General features: G+C 39.0%; 1 protein-coding gene across 1 annotated transcript in view; it reads right to left on the minus strand.

Moving 5' to 3' along the window:
- Positions 1-26,547, minus strand: part of LOC146669895 (guanine nucleotide-binding protein G(i) subunit alpha-2-like) — a 70,067-nt gene that overhangs the window by 1,410 nt on the left and 42,110 nt on the right. Inside the window, exons 2-7 of the mRNA XM_085406541.1 lie at positions 13,675-13,717; positions 8,154-8,295; positions 5,973-6,133; positions 3,386-3,514; positions 958-1,087; positions 632-785 (exon numbers count right to left, since the gene is read on the minus strand). Coding sequence (XP_085262667.1) covers positions 632-785; positions 958-1,087; positions 3,386-3,514; positions 5,973-6,133; positions 8,154-8,295; positions 13,675-13,717 — 759 coding nt within the window. The remainder of the gene's footprint in view (positions 1-631; positions 786-957; positions 1,088-3,385; positions 3,515-5,972; positions 6,134-8,153; positions 8,296-13,674; positions 13,718-26,547) is intronic.

A 26,547-nucleotide genomic window follows, 5' to 3' on the forward strand; every position in this document is an offset into this window, starting at 1 on the left:
CATGGGCAGTCTGTTACATTTAAGTCAAAGAAACCCCCGTTTTACTTAAGGACCCCGAGGAATGTTGTTTGCACTTTTCCTTTCTCACATGTAGCAGACGAGAGTTTACTGCCTGCTTCTAAAGAGTTCTCAGGTGAAGGATTTTCCTGATTAGAGCACGCAGCAGGAAGGACACATGGAGTGCATTTGCTTACACTGTACCGATGTGAATCTTTTAAATTTCATATTTTCATTAAAAATGGGGGCACCTTTCTTGTGCCAAAACAGTACGCTCATTTCTGGCTTAGTGGAAAGCAAGTGGGGAGGAGGGGAGTATAATTTGCATCCAGAAGATTTAAAGAAGATTTTGGGAAAGTGTTGTAAAAACACCTTCAGATTTTGTTTTCTAAAAAGTTGCTCATTTCTGACACATGAATTGACTGATAATGCACAAGAAATACAAACTGGGGCTAGATTTTGTTTCATGATTTCATGAAAAATACAGGTTGGCAAGTGAAAACAAGTCTCAAAACAGGTTTTTCGTGTTTATCATTCTACACAGTTGCAACGTTATCACTGGGCTTGCTATAAAGAATAAACACAATGACAAATGTGTTTATGATTGTGTTTGTACTGAGGCAGTCATACATACCAGTGTACTCAGGGAAGCAGATGGTCAAAGGGCTGTGAGCAATCTTCTCCTGAAACAGGTCCTTCTTGTTGAGGAACAGGATGATGGACGTCTCTGTGAACCACTTGTTGTTGCAGATTGAGTCAAAGAGCTTCATGCTTTCATGCATCCGGTTCTGGGTGGGCCGGGCACAAATGCAGAGATAAAGAGATTATTAGAGAACACTACGAGACCACACAAAGGAAATGAATTCACTGAAACCTCGGCCCTCCTTCCAGTTCTTTTCATTTTCTTGGGACTGGACTCCAATGTGAAGTTCAGCAACTGTTTTCTAAGTGTTTACTCACCATCTCTTCATCCTCAGCTAGGACCAGATCATAAGCACTCATGGCTACACAGAAGATGATGGCTGTGACTCCCTCAAAGCAGTGGATCCACTTCTTCCTTTCTGACCGCTGGCCTCCAACATCAAACATCCTGTACAAACAAACGCAGTGTAAACATATTCCTATGAGGTGGATGGGACTCAGCAATGAAGGAAACATTTTTAGGTCTCTCGACCTAGTTTCCCACTTCTGCCTCTCTTCAGGCCTCTGCATTTCCCTGCCTCCTGAAGGCATTTCAGCACAGTGCAGCTGGTAACAAGAAGACTTAAGGATGACGCATGGTGCGGAAGGTTTCTCACTCAGATTATGTATAATTTATTCATGAAGATGGAGAGGACTTGGATGCACGAGCGAGGATGCTCATCTCGACTGTGCCAGACTCAATATTCCTTCTTTTCAGCTTCTCAGAAGATATAGTTGACCGTTTGTGACATTTTAAAGCAATACTCATATTATGACAGTATTCTTCCTGCTGAGCAGAATTTGATTCACTACGCAGCACTTTGGCTCTCCCAAAACGGCCAGCTTTGTGCCGACTGAAGCAGGGATCTTTAGAACAGTGACACACTTTACACTGTTTACCCCACCAGTGTGCTCATCCACAGCACTGCTCACATAAGTCATATATATCATACACTCCAGCACGAAAGAGACTGGATTAGGTAAACACGTCTGCATGGATTTGGTTAATGTCCTTTACAAAGGATTACTTTATATATCGAGACACGATGTGACGCCTTCCACATGGGAGCCACACACTGACACGCTTATTTACAGTAAACTGAGTGAAGAGGTGTTGAATATTTTACAAATACTTTCCCCTGTTGTTTGACTACTGTGCGCATCAGATATGAAGTATAATGTGGTTGTGTGTGGTTATAGCAATGGGGGTAACACCACTAGCAATAATCACAAACAAAAACATTTCTGAGAAGCATGGCTAGAAATCAGTGTTCAAATTTCCAAAACAGCAACAGTTTGCATTCCTGCAATTATTCCACTGATGTGTATAATCCTGCAATGGCAACCATTCAGTCACTAAAATCTCACACGTTCCCACAGTTTACTCGCAATCACTGATATCGATCTTTGCTCATCACTGAAGGTTTTCCCCTCTTTTTTTTTTACCCTATGAATCGTAAGTAGAAATGTGACATTACAGTACAGTAATGGATGGCATGAGCTGTTAAAGGTTAAATAATACTAATAATAATGGCCTCAATTGTTCAAATGAGCAACTGCTCTGCAAACTGGAAAATAAATAAATGTTTTCCTTTCTGAGAATTTTATGACTTTCAGTAAAGAAGAAACATTGTGTGCTGCAAAGAAGCCACAACAGTTACAGTGCAAATATAAAAGCATGATTCATAAGCCCATAAACACACTTTCTTGGCTGCTTTGGCAATATTCAAAAAGTTACTAGAAGTAGTGGAGCCCAAACTCTTTGAGGTCATGTATATCATCATATATACATGACCTCATCATTACTTGACTTAAGCCTTTATCAGTGAGGAATCATTCACAGTTACTTCATTTGCATTATAACAACTGAAAAAGCTAAATAATTAAATAGCAGCTGAAAATGGTCCTCGGGAACACAAGATTTTCAGTGTGACATGCATCCAACACTTTATGGACCTCTACACAGAACCTTTCGATGACAACTTGTAGTCAAAGCAGTAAAGCATCATTTTCTGAAAAAGGCGTTTTTATGTGCATATTAAATAGAGCTTAAAGTGACATTATAAAGCCTGTAAGATCAGATTAGACTGCAGTGCTTTTGTTCAGTCATTTTTTGTTCACATTCATAATTTAATGTTATCAATATGTAAATAAGAATGCTCAGAGCAATCACAAAAATGCAGCACTACCCCTCAGCCTACTAATACACACACACCTATGGTATCAATTTAAAAATCCTGCATTTACAAGATTGTCTTAAAACTTGACCTCGATGTCAAGGTCACCAGGATTCGAACTCGTCCGACCTTCAGCAGCTGCACCCAAGGTATCAATTTCAAACGTCTACATTGCCTCATTTTTTGAGTTATCACATTTGCAAACTTGCATATCCACCTGCCCGCCTGCCCAGCGGTTTGACGACAAACCCCATCATCCGTTTATAGCTGAGGGGTAAAATGTAAAGGTGATGCGTCTCATGCTCTATGATTAACTGTATTATTAGATAAATGTTAAATTCCTGACTCATCAAATCCATGTCTTTTAGTTAGCATGCTTAAACAATTATTCACTTTTGATGTTTAAACAGTTGGGGGGGAAAAGCAAAAAAAAGTTACAGGTTACAGTCTAATGTATCTTTTTTAAATTTTGAATTTTGTTTCATAAAATTAGCTTAAAGAGCCGAGAAAAACAGTAAAAGAAGTCTTACTTGAAGTGCAGGTCCTTGAAGGTGAAATGTGTTTCCACAATGCCTGTGGTCTTGACTCGAGTCCGCAGCACATCTTGCTGTGTGGGGATGTAGTCTGGCTTGGCTATCCTCTCCAGGTCATTAAGGTAGCTGATGGAAGGATACAAACACATTGCTATTTATCAACCTTAGAGCATCCTCCTCTAACCTAACAAAGGGTGTTTCATCTTGAGATACTTTGTTGAGGTAAGATGTGAGAGAATGTTCTTTCTGGTTCAAAGCCCCATCTGTTCCTGGAGACAGACGTGAGACATGTCTCATGCTGGCAGTAACAGCACCGGCAGCACATTGCTGTCTAAACACAGACGAATTTATGATCGTATTACATGTGTTGACATCCTGTCAGAGAACACCACAAGACTGCTTGTCCTTTAAGTTTCTATCTACCCAATCGCATTTAAAAATGAACAAACAAAAAAAACAAAAAAAAAAACAGTCACGAATACTTAAGATGGACTTAATGGGCTTTTCCTAACTTGAATTTTAATTGCAGACAATTAATTTCACTATGGGGATCAATTATTAGCATCTTAAATGTAACACAAAATAGCTCTAAACCAACTGAAAAGTTTTACAAATAATATTTGAAGCTTGCTTTAAAATGCCGCAAACGTCGCAACCTGCGGTTTGTAAAAGCTCAAGTTTTTTCTCATCAAACATTCAGCAATCATAAAATAATGCTGTATGATCAGCAGCTCAAATACAAAATTCTGCTGAGACACTGAGATCTTAGTCTTTAAACAGACACGAGCACAAAGGGACAGTGTCTTTTGTTTATCTCATCTTATCTCATAAACTACACAGAAAGAGCTACAGGGCGAACATATAATCTGTCCATCTTTTAATGCAGTATTCAGCTGCATAAAAAAAAGAGTTACTGTGCAAGTGTTGGAACTTAATTTAATCTCCAACAACACCACAACCCAAGTGTAAATATTTGAGCTTTCATACCACTACTCATTCAGCATGCCTGACAGTGTAATCATAATCCCACTCAGCCCAGAGAGTGGTTTAGGCTGCTTTTGGTGTTCATACATCAGATTTAAGAGTGTTTGGTTTGATCATTGTGTTTATAAATCCTGTATATTCATAGAATTTGGTTCTTAACTGCAGTTGTTTTTTGGAAGGTTGGTGGCTTTATATTGTCACGTTTATTACACAGAAGTTTAAGACACCTGGCACAAGGCTACAGTAGATCTGTAGCCTTGTGCTGGAGCTGTTCTGCTGAGAAAACGATGTACTGACAAAACATCTAAAATACACCAAGCATCTTTTACTCAAAGAGCAAAATATGTGTGATAGACCAATACTGACCCAGCTTATGTATATAGACGTGGATGAGAGAAAGTAATAAACTTAGGGGTAAAGCCTCTTTTTAAAAAAAAAAATGAAGACAAAAAGAAGAAGAAGAAGAAGAAGAGCAGATCCAGGGTGTGATAGAAGAGAGGCCTCGGTTAATGTGCGCTGTGCCATTTTCTTTCTCTTTTATCTCCTCCTTTTCTTTCTCTCCCTCTCAGCAGGTGCTCAGATATGGATTATGGTCTTGTGCCAGACTCATCTGGTCCTCAACCTACTCACTCTGCTCTCTATAAAAGCAATGATGAAACACTGTAGTGTCCACTCCCAGAGGTGCTAAATGTGAGGCCGTGTTAGCAGCATGTTTCAGGGTCCCCTCAGCTATAACAAGGGCGGTGAACACGAGACTGAGATGTTATGATTATACAGGCCAACACAAACACAGAACAATATTATTCTCCCTGGATGCTAAATATCACCTGGAAGCACTTAGCACTACACTGAAACCTCACAGCACAATCTGGAGGTGTCATCGATCAAAGTGTCATTATCGAAGGGTTTCTATTTAAACAGAAAGCAGTGCTGTTAATTGCTGCTGAAGCTTGTAGGGATATAGTGGTTAACAATGCTCTCTATTCCCCAAGACTCCCGAGGGTGGACGTGATAACCACCTCGCACCGGTAGCGTCTCGCATTTACCTCATTCTCTTCCCATTATTACACCAGTAGATTAGAGCGATGCAGCCAACAAATGGGGCACTTAACTGATAAGGGTCATTGAGCTAATTAAGACCTGCAGAGAGACTGAGCTCGACTCTGTTGTCCGTATAAGGCAAAGCCACTGATAAAATTAAACACTGATGTCTTCAATATTAATAACCATTACTGTTCCCTGCGCAAGCTTTGTCAGTGTTTGATGTGATGAAGTAGAGAATATAGGACAATATTAAACATAACAAAGAGGAATCTAATAACAAGAAAGGCCAAACTAAAAAAGCAAAACAAATGGAAAGTAAATTAAATAAATTAAAAAATACAAGTAGAACAAAAATAACAAAAGGTTTGGATATTGGGGATTAACCTACTTATAGCAGTAGTTTTAAACGTTAGCTCTAAATCTGGATTAAGGAATGGTTTCATAAATTAATTAAACATGTTTTTTTGTTTTGTTTTTTTTAAACGCCTTACAGTACAAGATACGCCCACGAATGTCTTCTTGTTTTTTTCCACTCCCAGGTTATTAAGGCACTTACTAGGCTGCAGAGTCGTTTAGCTGGTACTCTCGGGCCCGTGTGAAGCAGCTCTGGACACCGCCATCAGCCCACAGTCGTTGGATGATGTTGGACAGGTCCTCTGGCAGGGTGCCCTGCTCTTCTGCCGCTCCTGACAGCGCAAAAAGTTGGCGAGCATCATCCTAGTGCAAAAAAAAACAAAACATAACATACACATCAATATATAAAAATGCATTTATTCTTATTTTTCTTCATGAAGAAACAGACTGATAAGTCTAACACTGCAGGACTTTGCTTTCACATAGCTTCCATTGTATTTGTAGTTTGCATGGAAAAATAATCCTGGCTCAGAATACATTTTATAATTACGAGACATAAGATACTAACTTCATTAGTTAGGGCAAAATCAGAAAAAATATTATTACAGTAAAACCATCAATCACTGAACCACAGAATTATTTTTTAAACCAATTGAGAAAATTGAAACTTGTGTTTATTGAAGCGTACAGCCAAGATTCCCTGGGTTACTGATATTCTCATTAAAATCAGTTATTAAATTTGGTAACTGGTTATATGCCACCGCCACAGAAAAAACAAACAAACCTGCTGTTATTCCACGTATTCTGTGTGTGCTTATGGTAATTTTGCATTTTAAAGACTGATATCTTGATAGGCATCAATTAAAAATAGCACAAACTACAAACCCTACACACTTCTGGTTTCATAACCAGAGACTTCTTTTTCTTTCCACATTACGTAACTTGAATTTCCTGTAACTGTACGACCTTCAAACAAGTCAATCAACAGGCTCGGGTTAATGATTCTCACGGCTTCATCCAGGCATACCCACAAAGTGATGGTAAAAGTACGTGTATGCTTGTATTCTCTCTCTGTCCTCTGTGTCAGTGTCCTGCAGCTCACCCTTACCCCTCGCAGTCAAGTTTACGGGAGGTAAACAATATTCTGCATTACGAAAACTCAAATCCCTCAGTGATGATTCAAAACAGGTATGTTTTTAGTGAGCTCAGCAACACACAGACATACAAAAGAGTTCTGTGCACTCTAAATCTTGTGAATGCTTCAATGTTAATGTGACTAAGATTAATCTGATTGATAAAAGGAGTATATGTCTGAAAGTGCCGTAACTGATCCTATATCAGTACCTTGCATTCACATTTATTTGGTAAACAATGACGACGCATGTACACAACAAGTGTAGAGTAAAGCAGCTTGTTTCTTCTTGACTGAAATGATTGAAAGACACAGGATACTAAAAAGCTCTTTGCAGCTCACCTCAATGGCGGTATGCTTAACTTAAAAATTACTTTTTAATACTCTGTCCGGCAGAACCCGTCATGCAGCGCTTACTACCTTGGCAGAGCCAATCCTGACACACAACAGGCAGTTGTGTCAGGATTGGCTGGCGCACGCACACACGTTTATACAGCTACACTGAAATAAAGGTCACCCAGGAGGGTGAAATTTGGAAAACATATCAAATGTGTTTAAAAAAACCAAATCAAGGATTATTCGAGTTACAAAACAATCAAAGTTTCACAGCCTGCATGAATCTAAGATGGGGTGGAATATGAGGCAAGAATCACATGAGAAATTATAGCTCAGTAGAACAAATGATTTTGTTTCATGTTCTCTAGAGTAAAGACTGACTTTATTTCTGTGATCTTTTTATGGGTGGTACTCTGACACTGCAGGCTTCCATCTTCAATATCTGCTGCCCAGTGTTCATTTATGAATAGAATAGATCACACAGCACTTAAAGAGAAATTCTTGATCTGCATAATTTCTGCTGCCTCAAATCCTTAAATCCTCAAGATATGAAGGGTTATGAAGAAGGCAGAGAGGAAAATTTTGGTAGTGATTAGTCAAGATGATATCACTAAAGCTTAACTGCACTATACTATCCTGCAGGTTTAGTATAACCTTGAATGGCAAAGTTAAAATTACGTGGGAGCATTGGAGCACTTCGACCCTTTGTCTGCATTTTAATGTATATTTAACATTAATTATATTACAACAGGTGCACTGAGCAAAGTTTAAAAGTCTAAAGCTCAGAAGTTTCCGGTGACTTATGAAAAGAGCTGCAAAATCTTAACATTTTTGCATCACTAATATCATTTCACTCATATCTCCCTCAGGGAGAGGATGGCACTGGGTGAAAAGTTCTGTATTTTAAAGACATACCGCTCTGGCAGACTCCTCATAGTCAACCTTGAGGTTGGCCATGGCTTTGATGATAGCCATAATGGACTGGATTGTGTTGCTGTAGACGACCGCTCTGTACTGCCTACACTCATCTTCTGAGTATCCATCCTCGTGAATAATCCTGGAGAAAAGAGGGAAGGATGGTGATTCAGATAAAGCAACAACCCATACATAATTTATGTTAAAAAACTAAACTTAGCAATTATTCACAAAGCTGAATGCTGCTATAAAATAATGAAAAGTACTGTAGCAGACACCTAAAAAAAGAACCTGTTAAAACAATAGAAATGTATATTTCATGAGATTAATTTTTAAAAAAAAAAAACAACAACAACAACAAACACACACACAGATTTGCATGTGATGCTGCTGGTCTGAGCTACTGGGAACGTTCAGGTGTTTTATATCATTCAGTTACAAGAGACTAGAGCAAATATTTACTTGCTTTTTGAGTTGTATAGATACAACTGTAGAGAGGGGAAAAAAGCATTTGTTTGAAAAGACAGAAGCCTCTGGGCTGGAAACCAAACAGAACTATCTTCCCCAGCCTGCCTCAGCCAGGATGTTCAGTGGTTGTGTGATGTGCTGAATAGGACCTCATTAAAATGCAAGAGAGCCCACTGTGAAGCAATGTGAGGCGCAGCCAAAATTACTGAAAGCGCATGGGTGGCTTCCTCTCACACTAAATGATTTTAGAGAATTACGTCCTTACAAGTGACAGTCTTGTAAGGCAAAAATAAACTTGTCATTAAACTATTTACAACTAAGAACAATCAGGAACTTGATATTTGGCACAAAACTGTTCAAACATCACATGAGGTTTCTCATGTGATGTCAGGCGCACATTGCTTGGGAGTTTTCCGCCATAATGGACATGAAGCAACTGCCAGTTGCTAAGGAAAAATGTGTTCCCGGCTGGTTGGAAGTGATTCCTGAACTTTTCTGGCTCTTGCTATGTGAAATTAGTTGCAAAGAAGGTCCTACACCAAAAACCTCCTACTGACTGCCAACTGATCGGTAGTTCAACTTGGAGACCTTTGTCGTCAAAGCAAAAGCTGTTCTGCAGCAACTATGTTTTAAAGTATGTAACTTTTAATTTGAAGGCAATCGATCTCTATGTCAACTTTGCGTTATACTTTTCATATTCACTACAGCGGTTTCTAGACGAGCTCATCACTTCCACCAAGTCCACAAACATACAGTCCGGATCAAAAGTTTAAGACCACTTGAAAAATGCCACACAAAAAAAAAAATAAAAATCATATTTTCAATGGTTGGATCTTAACAAGGTTCCAAGTAGAGCTTCAACATGCAGCAAGAAGAAATGGGAGTGGGACAAAACTTTTTTTGTGCGTGCAATTTATTGAAAACAACACTGTTTCACAGCTGATCAACGTTTAGGACCACATGCCTTTAAAAGACCGAATCTGTGCAAAAATGTGGATTCATTGTCATTTTCTGTCAGGTAGTCACACTGTCATGATGTTCTGATGGCGAAGGCAAAAAACTGTTCTTTTTTGAGCGTGGTCGGGTTGTTGAAATGCATAAGCAGGGTCTCTTGCAACGCGCCATCGCTGTTGAGGTGGGACGTAGTAACACAGTCATTTGGAATTTCTTAAATGATCCTGAGGGTTATGGAATAAAAATCTCAAGGGGAAGACCCAAAACAATTTCACCAGCACTGAGCTGGAGGATCTAATTGGGTGTCTGTCAAATCCTTGACCCTTACTGGTGCCGACTGCATCAGACAGCATCTGAGACTGAAGGGCTTCAAAAACAAAAACATCTTCAAAGACATCGTCTCCTTGAATGCCACAGAACTGACCGTTTGGACTTTGCAGGAGAGCACCAAACATGGGACATTGAAAGGTGGAAGAAAATTTTATTCTTTGATGAGAAAAAAAAATTTCACCTTGATGGTCCTTATGGTTTCCAACGTTACTGGCATGACAAACAGATCCCACCTGAGATGATTTCTAGGCGCCACAGTGGGCGCCATAAGGGGCCGCTTTTTCCTTCGGTGGAACAATGGAGCTTCAGGAGGTGCAGAGGCGTCAAAACCCAGCTGGCTATGTCCAAATGTTGCAGAGAGCATCCCTCATGACTTAGGGCCCTCGTCTGTGTGGTGACAACTGGTGTTACAGTTTTTTTTGGAGGTGTGGTCCTAAACGTTCGATCAGCTGTAAAGCAGTCTGTTTCAGTTTAAGTGTTGTTTCCAATAAATTGCATGCTCAAAAAAAAAAGTTTTGTCTCACTGCCATTTCTTTGCTTTTTTTTTCTTTTTTTTATTTAAAGAACTTTATTTAACAAATAATGAGTTTACAACACACGAACAGATGAAGTATACAGAAGAACAGAACATGAACACACAAAACCAGGGGTAAAAAGAAAAAAGTAATAATTATATGAATACACGCAAAATTTCACATATATATTGTTTTGAGAGCCTTTTTGTTGGTGGAGTCTGATATTGATTGTATGTACAATTCCACATCCTTAAGAAAATGACAGAAATATGGTGTTTTATTAGTAAACTTACATTTATGGATAAAAAATGTAAAGTATTAACAAATTTATTATAAAAAAAACATTTATCATTCTTCTTGGGGAACTTAAAGAAACAGAATAAAACATTTTCCCGTCGTAAAGAAAACTCCCTTAAAATATGGACAATAACAAACCTGCTAAATTCCTTCCACATCTCTGTTTGAAGAACAGTACAAAAAAAGATGTCACCGTTTCTGGGTGATCCCCACAGAAAGTACAATTATTCTTTATGTCTCTTTTAAATTTTACCATGTAGTGACTGGCTGGATAACATTTATGTAGAATTTTAAATGAAACTTCCTTCACCTTATTTACAATCAAATATTTATGGGGGATCATCCAGACTGTCTTCCAGTTGATATCTGGAACATATCGGTTCCAGTAAGATATTATATATGGGAGAGAGACCATATCTTCTTGGAATAAACTACGTATTCTCTTATTGCTGTTACCAAGTTCCTGTGAAAAGCAGATTTTTCCTACTGCTGACTCAGCTGGATCTGGGAGCTCACTGCCATTTCTTCAAATCAGACCTTCAACATGAAGGTCTGATTTGAACCTTGGTAAGGTCCAACCAAGCAAAATATGTTTTTTTTTGCCATTTTTTAATTGGTCTTAAAACTTTTGATTGGGACTGTATTAGTGACCAAAGCAATCACAAGGTGTTTTTTTCCCCCTCAGCTGATTGGGAAATAAACATTTTTCCCTGAAAACCAGTGGCAGTCAGATGACTGACTCTCAACCAATCAGGGAATACTCAGTTTTCCCTTATGAGTGGCGATGGTTGACCATTCTCTAGGGCATATGACTGGGAGCTTAGTCATCGAATTGTCACACATCCAAAATTACAGACAAGTTAACGTCACGTGGTTACCGGTCACATGTCTGCAAAACCTCAAGATTTTATTTATATGTCAACACAGAAAGTACTCGCACATCATCCATCAAAATGCAACAACATGTTTGATTTCTGGAAAGGTTATAAACACCAAGAGTATTAGAAGAGTGAGTGGATTTTCTTATTTTAATTTAGTTTTTATTGTTGGAATATGCTTAGTTTAAATTTAGTTTTTATTAGTTAAAGTGTTAGTTTCAGTCTTTTTAACTATTACTTTGTTTTCTTTTATTACTGTACGGAGGGCATGTGTCAAAGGCTAGATTTGGGAAAAGTCAACACATTTTACAGGAAAAACACAAAACATCATGAATGCAGCAGACTCAGTGTTGTAGACACACTCATCAGTGCCTCATCAGGCAGCATCATTGTGTTTATTTTATATCAGTTAACTTCCCAAGTTCACAAAATACTTTCAGTTTAATTCTTTTCAAAAGACCAGTTTTTATTTTTATTTCTGTTAACTAAAGTGTTTTGTCACATGTAGTTTTAGTATTTAGTTTAGTTTTTCTTAACTATATCAATCTTGTTGATTTTTTTCCTCATTTAACCATTTTATGACCGCTGGTTTCAAGGCCTATAATGGTTGTTGTATTGGTCTGTGGTGTCATGTACAAAAGAGTGACATCCCCACAGCCTCATCACCATCTGTGGCGGCACTGAGGGCGTGGCTACTTGCTACAATATTCTTTGAACAAGTTTATTGTTTTTTCTTCCTAAGTTTTTTCTCTGACTTTCACCAGCGGATGTGGCGTCACTTTTGGGCTGCCCCAACTTCTGTGAGGGGGACACCGGTGGGTATAATGGGCCTGTATGCCCTGTGGACCGGAGGGAATTTTTTAGAGAACTCAAAAAAATTGTAATCCACTCATTTTGTCATTTCCTGGAAATGTCAAATTTTTTGGCAAGCTCAAGTTGTCACAACCTGGATGTTTACCAGTAGAATTTATTTATAGTACTTTAATATTTTCAAAACTAGATTAAAAGAAACCCCCTCAGTAATGCTGCAGGCCCCCTGGGAGTCTCACACCTTTTTTACAACAAAAATTCTTCTTTTCATCATTATTAGTAATGGAAAAATTCCACACACCAAATATTAAATTTATTTTGTACTCTGACGAAGGAAGACAAAAATGCTGAATCTCTTTCTCTCTCTTTTTTAGTTACTATGGGATTAATGCTAATGATGCATCGAAAAAAAACAAGAAAAAAAAACAACCCACATCAAGCATATTAATGTGCCTGTGAGCAGGTTTTCAAGAACTATATGAGTGCTTAGTAAGCTGCAGCAAGTGAAGAAAATCTACACAATGTGTATGACCTGATGCGTATTTTATGCATTCGTGCACCGGAAATAAATGTTCGATAATCAGGCGAGAGACCAGCAGTTTCATTTATGAGTACAGAGTAATCAAAGCCTATAAATACACAGGAGAAACCATATTAGTGCTTGTATGACGAGCTTCTCATACAATTACTACATCTGGTGTAAATATTTCTACAAAACCTCTAAAAAAATCCTTGTATCCTTATCAGTCTGTCTGACAGTTTCAGGTTATGAAGCAACCATCTGGCCTGCACAATATAAAATCATCACTTTTGACAAATAAAATTAACACTTGTGATAAATATATAAATATTCTGTGTATATTAGCTACAGTATACAGTTCCTTATAATTTCTGCTTTAAATGTACTTTTATTGTTATTGAACCACACACACCAAATATTACTGTTTTATAGTGGCACAAAGCAACAATTTGTCTTATTTATCTTTTAATAATGGAGCCTTAAGCCATTATTAAAGGCTCCATTATTAAAATGCATAAAAGAAATATGTGATTTTTTTTTCCAAGATTATAGCTCTCTCACTAATTTGTTCACACAAAACAAAAGAAAAACAGGTGGCTCAAGATGTACTTAAAATAAATAGTTAAACAACACCAATGGCACATTTATACTTAAGCATAAGTGATTTTATACAATCACTTATGCTTAAAACATATACTGAATTGGCATTCATGATGGGAGGAAAAGCAAAACAATGAGCAGTCACTCACTTCATCTGCTTCACAATGGTGCTCTTCCCCGACTCCCCAGCACCTGCAGAGAGAACAAAAACAGGCAGAGGTTAAAAATATGCTCCTGTTAGCTGAGAAATGTAAACAGGCAGCCAGTAAGGCTGGCTCACATCTGGACCCTCGTCTTATCCCCTGCATAAGTCAGCTCTACAGTCTGAATTCAAACGGCAATGCAGGGATCTGTTAATTTCACAGCAGACACGTAATAGCCACTCTCAAGAAACTACTTTTATCGTAGTTAACATTTTAATGGAAATGTCTTGCACTGATAGGATATAGGCTTTTCTTATCCTCTACTATGTTTATTCTAACAGCCTGAGGCAACCAGAGAGAGCTCATCTGCCACAAGGAATCTAACACTACACGCAGACGTACACCCAGGGGTGCCTGTCAGTGCACTCTCTGCTCGTACTCGCCTGGGGTAAAGTCTTTATGGGATGACCCTCAAAATACACTGCTACGCAGCATGCACAATCAAGCCCCAGGGTAGGAATGGGCCAAGATACTTTCCACAGACAGCTGTCAGCTCCTACTCCTCCATGGTATACAAGTGAAGACACTAATAGATCACATGCAGTTCGCCTTTCAATAAAAACAGCTTACACAAACATCCAACGATTTAGATGAACTAAAGTCGCTTTGTGTGCGGTGTGTACTATTATTAAATATATGACCAAAAACCACAGCAATGTCTGAGTGGACAAAAGGTGAAATTGTGCTGTTGTTCAGCAGGATATTGCGACATTCTCAAATTTACGTTATCCTCATGGTTATGAGGCAACTTGCAATTCACACCATGATGGAGTATTCATGAGGCAACACAGTCTCTGCGGCACATTATGAAGAAATGGAAGAAAGATGGACTGTCCCTGGCTCTTTGAGTGTAAAGTAAAAATTACAAACTGATTCCGTATTTCAAATAACAATGATGCAGGTAGAATAAATAAAAATGTGGGGTGTTCACAACATTTTAATCGATTATTATTCTCAGAGTTCAGATCAAATACTTACACTTGAATAAATCATATTTGCTGTCATAGACTTTTCTTGTTTTATTTATGTTGTATAAGCTGAAGCAGTAGTATTTAGTAGTAGTTAATAGGGCTGGGCGATTGGGCGATATAAACGATATACGATAGACAATAGAGATTTTGACTATACCGCTCTATCGCGATAGCGTATGTTGATGATGTCATCAAGCTGCGCCTGTTTTGGTTGAAAGCATCGCAGCGGCTACAACCATTATCATCTGCAAATTATGCCAGCCGACAGTCATAGCAAAGAGATGAAGCACTTTTGAAATATGGGGAAAGCCAAAAACTGCGCTTCCTCCACTTCCGTAACATTGATTCATTAATGTTGAATTCTCTCACAGCTGTTCTATTCCCATGTTGTTGCAGTATATTAATAACTAACCTCGTATTGTGGATGAATAATCTCAGTTGTTCTCCTGACTGAAGTTTGGCCCGTGTATAGCATCCTGCTATGTGATTGCATTTGTCTATAACCACCAGAATCCCTCACGTTAACTTTTATCGAGTGGAAAAAAAGTTGGCGTTCATCCTCCAGCTCCACTGTGCTAATGTTATGCTAACATAGCTGTGTCGCTAGCAATCACGTAGCACAACATTATATACCAGGTAGTCCAACTTCAGTAACCCTACAAACGGCACTGCTGTTTAGTTTTCTGTCTTCATTTATGTTGGAAGTGATAGCAGAGCTGTACGTTTTAATTGGTTTCAAAAATCTCTCAGTCAGAACATGGTATGAAATGTTTAGGTGGAAACTAGCGAGCTAACTCCTGTTAACTTCTAACTCTGTTAAATTTAATAAATTCTGTTTTCATGGATGTTAAACTTAATTGTTACACCTGGTAAAGCAGCAACGCTGATGATTTTATTAAAGATGAAAGAATTTAGACTGTTTTTAACTCTGTGTTCTTTTGGAGTTTTGGACCCAGATTACTCCGCGAAGCTCCTCACTGCGGCAGCCGTAATGCTCTGACAATCCATCAAGCAGTGCCGCTTACCAAAGTTGTACTAAAACATTTTTTAACAGATTTCTGCACGCCAAAATCGGTTCGAGGTCCTTAAGCACAACCAGAATTCATACATAAGGCACAATCTCGATTTTTGAGAAAATTAAAGGATTTTAAGTGTGCCCACTTAAATAGTGTGGAAAACACTTATACAGAAGAAAAGAATATATCGCGATATATATCGTTACCGCACGTGCTTCAAATTATACCGCGATATGTATTTTAGGCCATATCGCCCAGCCCTAGTAGTTAATAGGGATGGGTACCGGTATCGCACCAGTTCTAACATAAACGGTAGTAACCAGACCGAAAAGCAGCGCACATTTTGGTGCTTTATTTCGGTGCTTTTTTTCCGGTGCTTTTTTTTTCCTGAGCTGTGATACACTTCTAGCCAATCATTTTACGTTTCTGAGGATAGTAGGCGGGTCCAGGTACGTACGTTCTTTTAGAGCAGAGCTACAGATTAAAAATGCCCAAGGCGAAGCGTTCAAAAGTCTGGCTGTACTTCACAGCAAAATATGCAAACTCAGCAGCCTGCAACAAGTGCTTTAAGCTGATACTTTGATACAGTGCAAAGGAGGTAACACCTCGAATCTGATGAAAGACCTGGCGACGCAGAGCGTTTTTTTTAAAAGCCGAGAAATGCGCCGTATTTGATAGCTTGCTGCGAGACCTCACACCGGGCACATCTACTGCGGGTGGGTTGCCTGTTATTGGACCTGGAGTTAGCAACATCCCCCAAAAACCCGAAGAGTAGAGTCCTGGCCCCTAGCCCTGCCAGTGTAGCAGAAATGATGAGGATGATGATGCAGCAGCAGCCGTTCTTCTCTGCGGGAGTAGCTTAATGTTGTTCGTGTGTAATTTACGTTGAGTAGGCTAACCGCGTTATTACATTAATGCATGTAAGGTGAACTAGCAAACACTGTCGTAGTTACATGCGGCTGTCTTCTTGTTTGATGGCAGATACTCCCTTCACCCTGGCCTAAAAGGCTAAAATGACCAAAGAAAAAGTGGAAAACAGCAAAACATGAGAGGTTTTTGGACAAAGTTTGTGTTTTTTCCATTGATTAAGCACTGTTTCCAGCCAAGAGTGATACCATATATGCCCCATAGCTGCAGAAAAGGCTAACATTGTTATCTTTTTACAAAAAACCAGCTGAACATGAGAGGTTTTTGGACCAATTTTGTGTTCTCCATTCTTTAAGCACCGGTTTGAGCACCGTTTAAGCACTGGCACAGTTTCAAAAGTACCGGTTTGGCACCAGTATCGGATAAAACCTAAACGATACCCATCCCTAGTAGTTATTTTAACTATATAGCAATAACAGGGCCCTCTTGGGAAAAAACACAGAGTTTATAAATCTGACTGACCAGAGCTGAGATAGCTAGCCTTTCTCTTACCACACCTACACACAGATTCTTCTGAAAGTAGTAAACAAGCACTTTGGAGTTTGACCTGTGAAGCTAAAACTGCTAACAGAAATGAGTAATGATGTCTGGCACATACCTTGATGCCACTGCTGCTTTGATTAACAAATAACTAGAAGCTTTTGATATCGTATAATACAAATACTTTCTGTGATAATTGCACTGATACTACCAATCCTGTTATTTTCACACAGCATACTTTGATCACCATGTCTCATTTTGAACTACACAAGTCCAGAAGACTGCAGATCCATAAACACAGAGACAAGTCATTCCCACATGCCATTTCAATACTAGTGCTAGGAAACATTTCATGAGTCAGTGCTGAATAGAGTCCCTCCACAGTTACCTATAACTTGTGACTGAATACACAAAATGTCAGACAATCCAACTGCCCCACATGCTAGACTTAGCCCCTTCTTTAAAAAAATATATTTTCAGTATACGCAAGGACATGAAACGACAAACAAATTGATGCATATACTTTAATTATATGAAGAAAATGCAGCAAGGGATCACACTGCTGGTGGAAAAGCAGCAGACGAGGAAAAGTGGAAAATAGGGGGAAAATAAATACTGTCCACTGCCTAGCAACTGGGCAATGTGCACGACAGTTGTGGTTGTGTCTGACTCATGGCAGAAAATGAGGAGAAAAACAACACAGAAGGGGAAACAGGACTGCCAGTGCCCAATGTCCAGTTTCATTTGAACAAGATCAGTCAGCTTTAGTGTTTAGCTTACTCTCACATGAGTATGTTAAAAACACACACAAACATACACACAATATAAAAGATGAAGAATGTTAGTGTGCATACATGCGTAGCTCATCTTGCTTGCACGAGTGTTGCTGAAGTAGGGCTTATTAGCATGAAGATGTGTAGTACTAGGAAAAGCAGCAGGGAATTTGTAAATCTCCCAGCAAGACTCAGGAAATTGTCTGATTACTGATGGGTTACCATGTGACTGGCAGAACCAACACAGAGATAGTACAAGGTGCCAGGAAGCCCACAGGATTAACTGGGGTCCAGCTGCAGCTGGATGAAGCTGAGGCCTGACCCGTACATCTCCCTGTATATAATCTGTGAATCTTTGAGCTTCTGTACCAACATTTCTTCAAAATGGTAGTAAAAACTGAATCGTACACTCATGTCTACAACCCAGCAGCAGCAGAAGTAGCACAACGAACCAGATTACAAATATCGAGAGCTGCACGACCAGCCAAAATGTTGAGACATCAACACACCGTCATCTAACAAGCCCTTCGGAGACTGACTGAATTTCCAGATTTGGGGATGGGGTGGGCTGTCATTAATACATTTGTGTTAAAGGGAAATGATCCCAAATGACTGTGGTACTTTTTGGATGTATTCCCTTCACACATTACATCAGCACAAAAAGAAAAAAACTTCAATCAAGTCCCAGGTCGCCACAGAGAGAAGAACTTATAATCGCAGAAATGGAGAGAATGCATCAATTCCACCGGGTTATGTAAGACATCAAAAACAATCCATTTGTGCGTGTGGTTGCTCCAGGCCACCCAGTGAGTTTCATTAATTTAACTGTTAAAGAGCAGACAGAGATTAAGAAAAAACCATGTCATGTATAGGGACCCATTTGGTTTGTGATTTCTACTCAGTTAAAACCTAAATGAGTTTGCCTGTAATTGGGTATCTACCCTTTTTTGCAGATGAGCTGGTAGCTGCTTTATGTCATATTGGAATGAAATGCAATTACCTCTATTATCCTAAGGGAAACCTATCCGCTCTCTGTGTGCCAACAGGTGGTTTAATGTTTGGATACTTGTAGGTGTTAAATTAACCACACAGACAGTAATCCCCAAAGCATGAAGGGGAAACACTAATTATCTCTGCAGAACTTCACCTCACTAACACAGACTCCCTTGAGGGACAGTCATTGTATGTACAGCCTTTAAGTCTATTAGAGCCACATTTGTCTCGGCAGGGAGAATGTGATGGTTCAAATGCACACAGCAGCACCACCACCTGCTACTGCCCAAAGAGTTGAGTTGGGTTGCAGTAATAGTATGGCTTATTAGCAGTCATTAGCTCCAAGCTACAGAGATTTCCTGAGGGCTAATTTGCAGATTAAGCCTCAAAAACAGATCCATTAGCTCATTTTTTCCTCTCTTCTTAACCTAGGAACCTATGGGTTGACAAGATTTTAGTTTTCTTATGCAGAGACAGGGTCTTAGAGGGGAAAAAACAACAACAAAAATCAAAGCTCTATCCACCCCCCACATTTGACCAGCAATGAAACATGACGAGAGGAATGACTCTAATGTTTCTGTGAGAATTCCCGGCATGCCCACACCATCTCTACAGTTTTGTCGTTTGGGTGAAGCAAGAAGAAACAGACAAGTCTAGACAACACAAGAAAGAAAATGAAAGGTTCTTCCTGCTGTTGTTTTAAGATTCAACTGCCTGATATGATGAACTTTTATGCACTGTGTCATCAGCACTATTTTAATGCTAGAAATGAATCGCGTTGAAAATGAAACTAGTTTCAAAGACCCACCTCCCATGGCATTAAAGTTTTTATGCTATGTATTTGAATAGATGTGCATGTGTTTGGAGCAAGTGTGATCTATCCCGGTGGGACTGGGAGCAGGACAAAGACAGCAGTGTGGGTCCCTGCTAGCTGAGAACACAGGCCCGCTGTTGATGTTTAAGATGCGACCACTGCAATCAGTGCTATAGCTCACACAAGTTACTCACACTGCACCACTTCCTTTCACTCAGCATGACAACTTACTTGGGCAGCCATAGCCTTTCTCCAGCAAAAACATGACAAAAGGTAAATCTCAACAGACAACAGGCACTTAAGAGTCAAAACAGACAATATTGAACTCCCTTTTACCTTCTTATTGTACAACCAAGTCCCCTAAACTTTCCTTACTAAGCACTGAACACAAAAACTGGGCTGGGAGGAAATCCAGCAACTGCTCTTAGATGAAAATTATGTCTGAGGGACATTTTGGTCAGTACAATCCGGTTGTTAAGTCTGACGTCACTAGCCGTGTCTGGGCCTAAACTCTGCTGCAGGTCCATATATCAAACGATCACTATGGCATTACTGAGAGTTGAAAAACTGTCTAAAGTCTTTCATCTTTAATAAAATGATCAGCGCTCTGCTCTACCAGGTGTAACAATTGAGTTTAACATCCAGGCATCCATGAAAACGGAATTTATGACATTTAACGAGTTAGAAGTTAGCAGAAAGTTAGCTCGCTAGCTTCTATCTAAATACAATATAGCATGTCCTGACTGCGGGGTTTTGGAAACAAATTAAAACGTACAGCTCTGTTATCACTTCCAACATAAATGAAGACAGAAAACTAAACAGCAGTGACGTTTGTAGGGTTACTGAAGTTTGGCTAGCTGGTATATAATGATGTGCTACGTGACCGCTAGCGACACAGCTATGTTAGCATAATATAAACAAGCTAACTTTTTTTCCACTCGATAAAAGTTAACGTGAGTGTTCTCGGTGGTCAGGAACAAATGTAATCGCATGGCAGGATGCTGTAAAAGGACCAAACTTCAGCCAGGAGAACAACTGAGATAATCCATCCACAATACGAGGTTAGTCATTCATATACTGCTGCATGGGCTGGGCTGTAGTTACATCCTAAGGTTTTAAAAACTGAGCTTAATTAAATGATTAGCGGTAATAAAAGCCGAGGGAGGTCAGCAGTGATCACTGACTGTTTTAGGAGCTTTTTGAGATTAAATAGAAGAAAATACAAAACATTAAACATGTTAACAACACAAAAGCCATATTAAACGCAGACTACTTTAGGACCGGAAGTAGGATTCGTCACGTCATCACTTAACGACCGGATATGAGGGGGTGTACTCACTTTGCATTTTTGTTATTAGAGTGAAAAAGAGAAAAGAAATTCTGATGTGGTTTACATGGAAAATAAATACAAATAAATCAAATTTTCTAGTATATTTGGACATGATATGAATAGAAGATTTTTTTAACACTTGCATTTAGATTTTCTATCTTCCTGGCTGACACCAGAGTTACAATAACCCACACTATGGATTATTATGCCTGCACTTCAAACACCACTTTGATATAATATATTCCAATTAAAGTTTCATAAAGGCAGTTTTTCTTGCAGTCATTTTGTGCTGCATTGCTTTTAACTGCATACTGTGCGTGCTTATGATATTGTGAACACTACTGAAGCTGTATGTTTCCTGGAGGTTTTAAGCAGCTTTTACAAACTGTTAAAAATATTTAAAACATACTGTTGTTGTGTAATGAGACTGTTTTCTAACCATCTTGACAATTTGTATTAAACCCTTAGGCACACAAGAAGAAAAGAAAAAACAACCGTAGCTGCCGCAAAATAACTAGAGCAAAAGAATACATATACATTAAGTCTGGCTTATTTTTCCACTGAATTTACAATGGCCCTATGGTCAATCCTGTCCCCAAGTCAGAACTGAGCTGATGAATAAATCAATATGTGACCCCTTGGTGACTGGCTGATCCATGGAAATCTATTTCAACCCTCAAGATAATAGAGGCAAACATTGGATGTCATAAGGCTTCAAATCAATATCCACTTAGAGCAACTGAGACTTAATACTGTTTAGCACACTATGCCATTTTTTCATTATATTTGCTTGGTGCTGATAAATACTGGCTGCAGCCTTGTCTGCACTTTGACTCACTTGAGACTTTAACAATTTATTTTTCCTCGCTTTCCACAGTCTGAGATATACAGATGCACAAATAGCACAAGACGTGTGAATTCTCACAATTTCCTTACTAATATCTAAACATATAGTACATCACACGAAACAGCAGAAACAGAAAGTAAGTAATAAAACAGCTTATGACAGTGTACACTAAAGCAATAAAGTGAGCAATAGGACCTCAAAGAAACCGAAGTAGAGAAGGGCAGAGTTAGATGGGGGAAGATAAAACCAACACACCCTGAACTCTTGGATGTACATGGAGCTTTTATACAACAAAATATTCATTGTCCCCTCCCCAACTCATAACTAATTTCTCCCTCTTCTACAATCAAATTTATTTTATATTCCACCACTTCTCAGACTCTTCCTCCCACTGTCCTCAGCCGCCTACACACCAACAGTGAGTGGCCCTATGCCGCCTGCGCCTCTCAGCTACATGTTAAGAAATGTGCCAATGTAGAAACCTGAGGACTTCAACAATGCACGTGCCACTTCCTATTCTCAAAACTAGTCAAGAAGGAAATGGAAGCAGCTTGCATGAACATGTGTAAGCTGTAGAACACAAAAACACACACACACAGATATACCCATACATATCTGCCTGTTTGAAAGACGGGGACAGCGATTTGGTCTCATCCGACAGATGGCTACAACGCCTCGGGCAAAGAGCACGTCTGGACAGCACACTGACAACTGCTGCCATGAATGAGATAAGACCAATTCCACTCCCTGCATGTATGCTGACTGAATGATCAGGGTGGACGATGAAAATGTTTGATTAAAATTTTACAAACATGCAAGTTCTATTACGCAATTACTATCCACAGTAACAAGCAAAAATCCATTAATCATTAAAAGCCTCCCAATAAAAAGTCTTAATCTTTTCCTCAATGACAAAACCGCCATAATAATAAGGTGAAGAGCTGCAAAACCTCAGCTCTCCAACAATATGACTGCAACAATATTTTCTATGGAAAACCCCCTGCGCTGTGCCTGCAGTAATGATCTGTTCAGGGTTAAAATTGATTAATCATTAACATCACCGACTCTAGAGGCAGAAAAAGAAAGCAATAATTTTCAAATGTAATGCATTTGATAAGGGAACCATAAACACAGAAAATAAAGGAACAGAGCTTGAAGCACTTTGTGGTGGTTGCAACTCTAAAGTAATTAGTCACAATGGAACCACATATATAATATGCCTCTAGAGGAATTAGGAAGGGTAAAGATTAAGTAAGGCATATCAGAGGACTCAAGAGAGCCCAGGAGAGAAAAGAACGAAGCCTTTATAATAGATGGCAGATGAAATCTATTAAAATTTCAAGTAGGTAGTCTCTGTGCGGCTCATCATAAATATCTGCTTTGTTTTCATATCAGACTCTAGCCTGAGACACACTGAATAGTCACAAAGCAATACCCTTACTTGAAAGTAAGGATGCTGCACAGACAGCCCCGTGCCTTCAGTAGAAGACTGAGATGTAAAAAGCTGCTCTAGGAGAAAATGAAAATAAGAGACAGGATAAAAACACAAAGGTAGGCTGAGATATGTCTGAGAGGAGATCAAAACTGACACTTGTAGGAACAGTCAGCCTTGAAAGTGTATTAGGAGAGCATTGTTCTGAGAAGCTAGGGGGACATCTGGAGCAAAATATTTCTGTCTCCTTGCTCACTCTGAGGATGTAGTGAACAAAAACACACAGAAGGAAACAGCAGCTGGTTTTACGACAGACTGACAAGTCCCAGCTAACATTTTTGACACTTAGATCCCCCCAGCAGATACTTCACAACTACAGCTGATAATAGCAGGTTAAACAAATGTTTCCATCTTATTTCCCTGCAAAAGTATGTATGTATACATACATTCATACGTGTGTGTGTGTGTGTGTGTGTGTGTGTGTGTGTGTGTGTGTGTGTGTGTGTGTGTGTGTGTGTGTGTGTGTGTGTATGTATATATATATATATATATATATATATATATATATATATACATACACATACATATATATATATATATACACACATATACACACACACACACACACACACACACACACATTTTTTTTTAAATCCCATAGTGCATCATTAAAACAATTCCAAGATGATGGTGTCTGAGAAGAAATATGATGTGCTCTTGCACAAAAAAATCCATTAGTTCTTTGCCTCCATGTCCAGCTTTATTCAATACACTATCTAAAAACAATTGTCTCAATTCCTCTAGCAACAGTCAACACGCACGCACACACGCACGGATTTAAAACAATTCTAATCTGCTGGAGGAGGAATTATCTCTATAAACCATCTGTATTGCAGTTTGTAGGGTTGTGAAGCAGAGGGTCTGCTGAGACTAGCAGAAGTAAGAAGTGCTCTGTGACACATGTGGGACAAACCTAGCAGAGGTCAAGAGAAGTGCCTGTTTGAAAGGCACTGATAAAACAGTGAGATGAGTGCAACGGCAAACCATTAATCACTGGAGAGGATCAACTCAGGAGAGTGAAACATGACTAAAGGAGCTGTAGAGGAGGGAGAGGAGCAGACAGCCTTTACAGACTATGATGGACGACCAGAGCACCGGGTGGGTGGGACATGGTTGCCCCTGGCCTTAACTTCTAATGAATGAAACAACCTTGAAATCCCCAACATCCTGTAGCAGACAACAAGTGTATTTAAAAAATAAAATAAAATAAAAAAGGAAGCTCAAGTTAGCCAAACTCCAATCTGAGTCAGCCAATATTTGTTACAAATGTGTGTCCTATGCTCACCTTTTTGCCAACTGTCTCTCCTGCTTTTCAGTTAGCTGATTAAAATGTTGCGATTAACAGTGAACTGGCATAGAGAAGTGTCAAACTAATCAAGAATGTCAGTAACGTTATTGGTAAAATATTTCAGAAACTTGTTTCCACAGGACTGGCATTTGGAGGGCCATTTTTATTGATTTTAAAAGTATTCTGGGATTATGACATGTGACGAGTTGCAAAAGATAGGTTTCCCTCACTTCCTTGAATTTAGCTGGTAAGACAACATCAGGTTCTTCCAAGTACTGAGGGAAGCATTTAATTTATTCTTTTCTCCACTTCCTCTCAGCCTTTCTGCGTTTCCTCTTTAAAATTCCTAATTCCTCAGTTAATGAGGGAAGAGCCGTAGCTTAAAAATTTTCAAACCTGACTGGAGATATAGACTCCAAAGCACTTGAGGTTCACCTGCTCAACCAGTAAGCTGCGAGCTCTAACCAGAACCTGCAGCAAGTGGAGAAATGAATCACATGCCAATATGCCAAGATCACCAAGGCCCAGAGCAGAGCATAGATTCTTGTGTGTGGCCAGCTGTAGTTAAAAACAGAGTTGGAGTCCATCAGGAGTCATCAGCAGAAGCTGAGATTCCCTGGAAAAGCAAGTACAAAAGCTGAGGCTGAGTGACAGACTGTTAAGGGAACTGTAATTGATATAAACAATTCATCCATATGAAGGACTCTCAAAAATCACACTCGTATCAAGAGGGGAGTGATGGTGGAAACTACTAAATCTGCCATCCTGTTAAGAATACTACTCACATGTGTTTTCAATACCTGGTATATGTTATGCCTCCTTGGCCTTCTCCTTTGCCATCATTATATAAATAATGAAGTTCATTTTCAGTCAACACGTCAGGATTTATTTATTTTTTTTACAGCTCTGTAACAATAAGTAAGTTGTGGAAGTTTTATGTATATACTGATGTATTTAAAAAAAAAAAAAAAAGACAGTGGAACATATTGTTTAGACATGTCCTGAATGATATTATGACGACTTCTGCTACTTCACATTCACAGTGCTCTCACAGTAGGAGCATCTCCACACCATTATTATTTGAGCTTCAGTTTCACTTCAAGCTGCCAAACAAAGCTGGGAGCTCAGTGTCTCTTCCTGGCATTAGCATTCCACAGTCATACCAGCTTTAGCCTCACAATGGTGAGGATGAACAATTGATTTGTACTACTTATCCTTCACACTCACACTGAACACTACACTGAGAAAAATGTGCCTTTTTTACAATAACCTGGATAAAATGAAGGCAAACATGAACGCATATCGTCCAGCTACATCTACTGCATCACGGGCTTATGCATTATAAAAATATCCATTACCTTCCTGCCGTGTTGCACTAATCTTTTCACACACACACACACACACACACACACACACACACACACACACACACACACACACACACACACACACACACACACACACACACAGAAAAGTTCAATGAATTATGGATTTGTGTATCAAAACATAAGCTGTGAGCTGTAGATGTCGAATGATATAAACATTTGGAATGAAACAGGCTTTGTGACAAAAGCAAACATTAAAGCCATGAAATTAAAAGTTTCTTATATATTGTTCTGATATAATATGTAATGTAGCTGCAGACCTAGAGGTAACTGTACGCATGTATGCATGTGTTTTAATTTTATATTAATTGAATAAGTATGGCCAAATAGTTACCATGGGAAGATTCTTAACAAATTCAATAGCAAAGAGCTCAAAACATGCCTCAATTCCTCTGTATGTTGCTTAATAAAGTACACCAATATAATATTATGATCATTGTTGAATTTCTGCTGGAATTCAACAGAGGAATAGGTACGTCTTTCTGCTTCAGTAGTCTTGCATA

Source organism: Rhamphochromis longiceps, linkage group LG5 (genome assembly GCF_057381845.1).
Source record: "Rhamphochromis longiceps isolate RC_006_pf linkage group LG5, R_longiceps_female_GT1.1, whole genome shotgun sequence".
Taxonomy (NCBI): Eukaryota; Metazoa; Chordata; class Actinopteri; order Cichliformes; family Cichlidae; genus Rhamphochromis; species Rhamphochromis longiceps.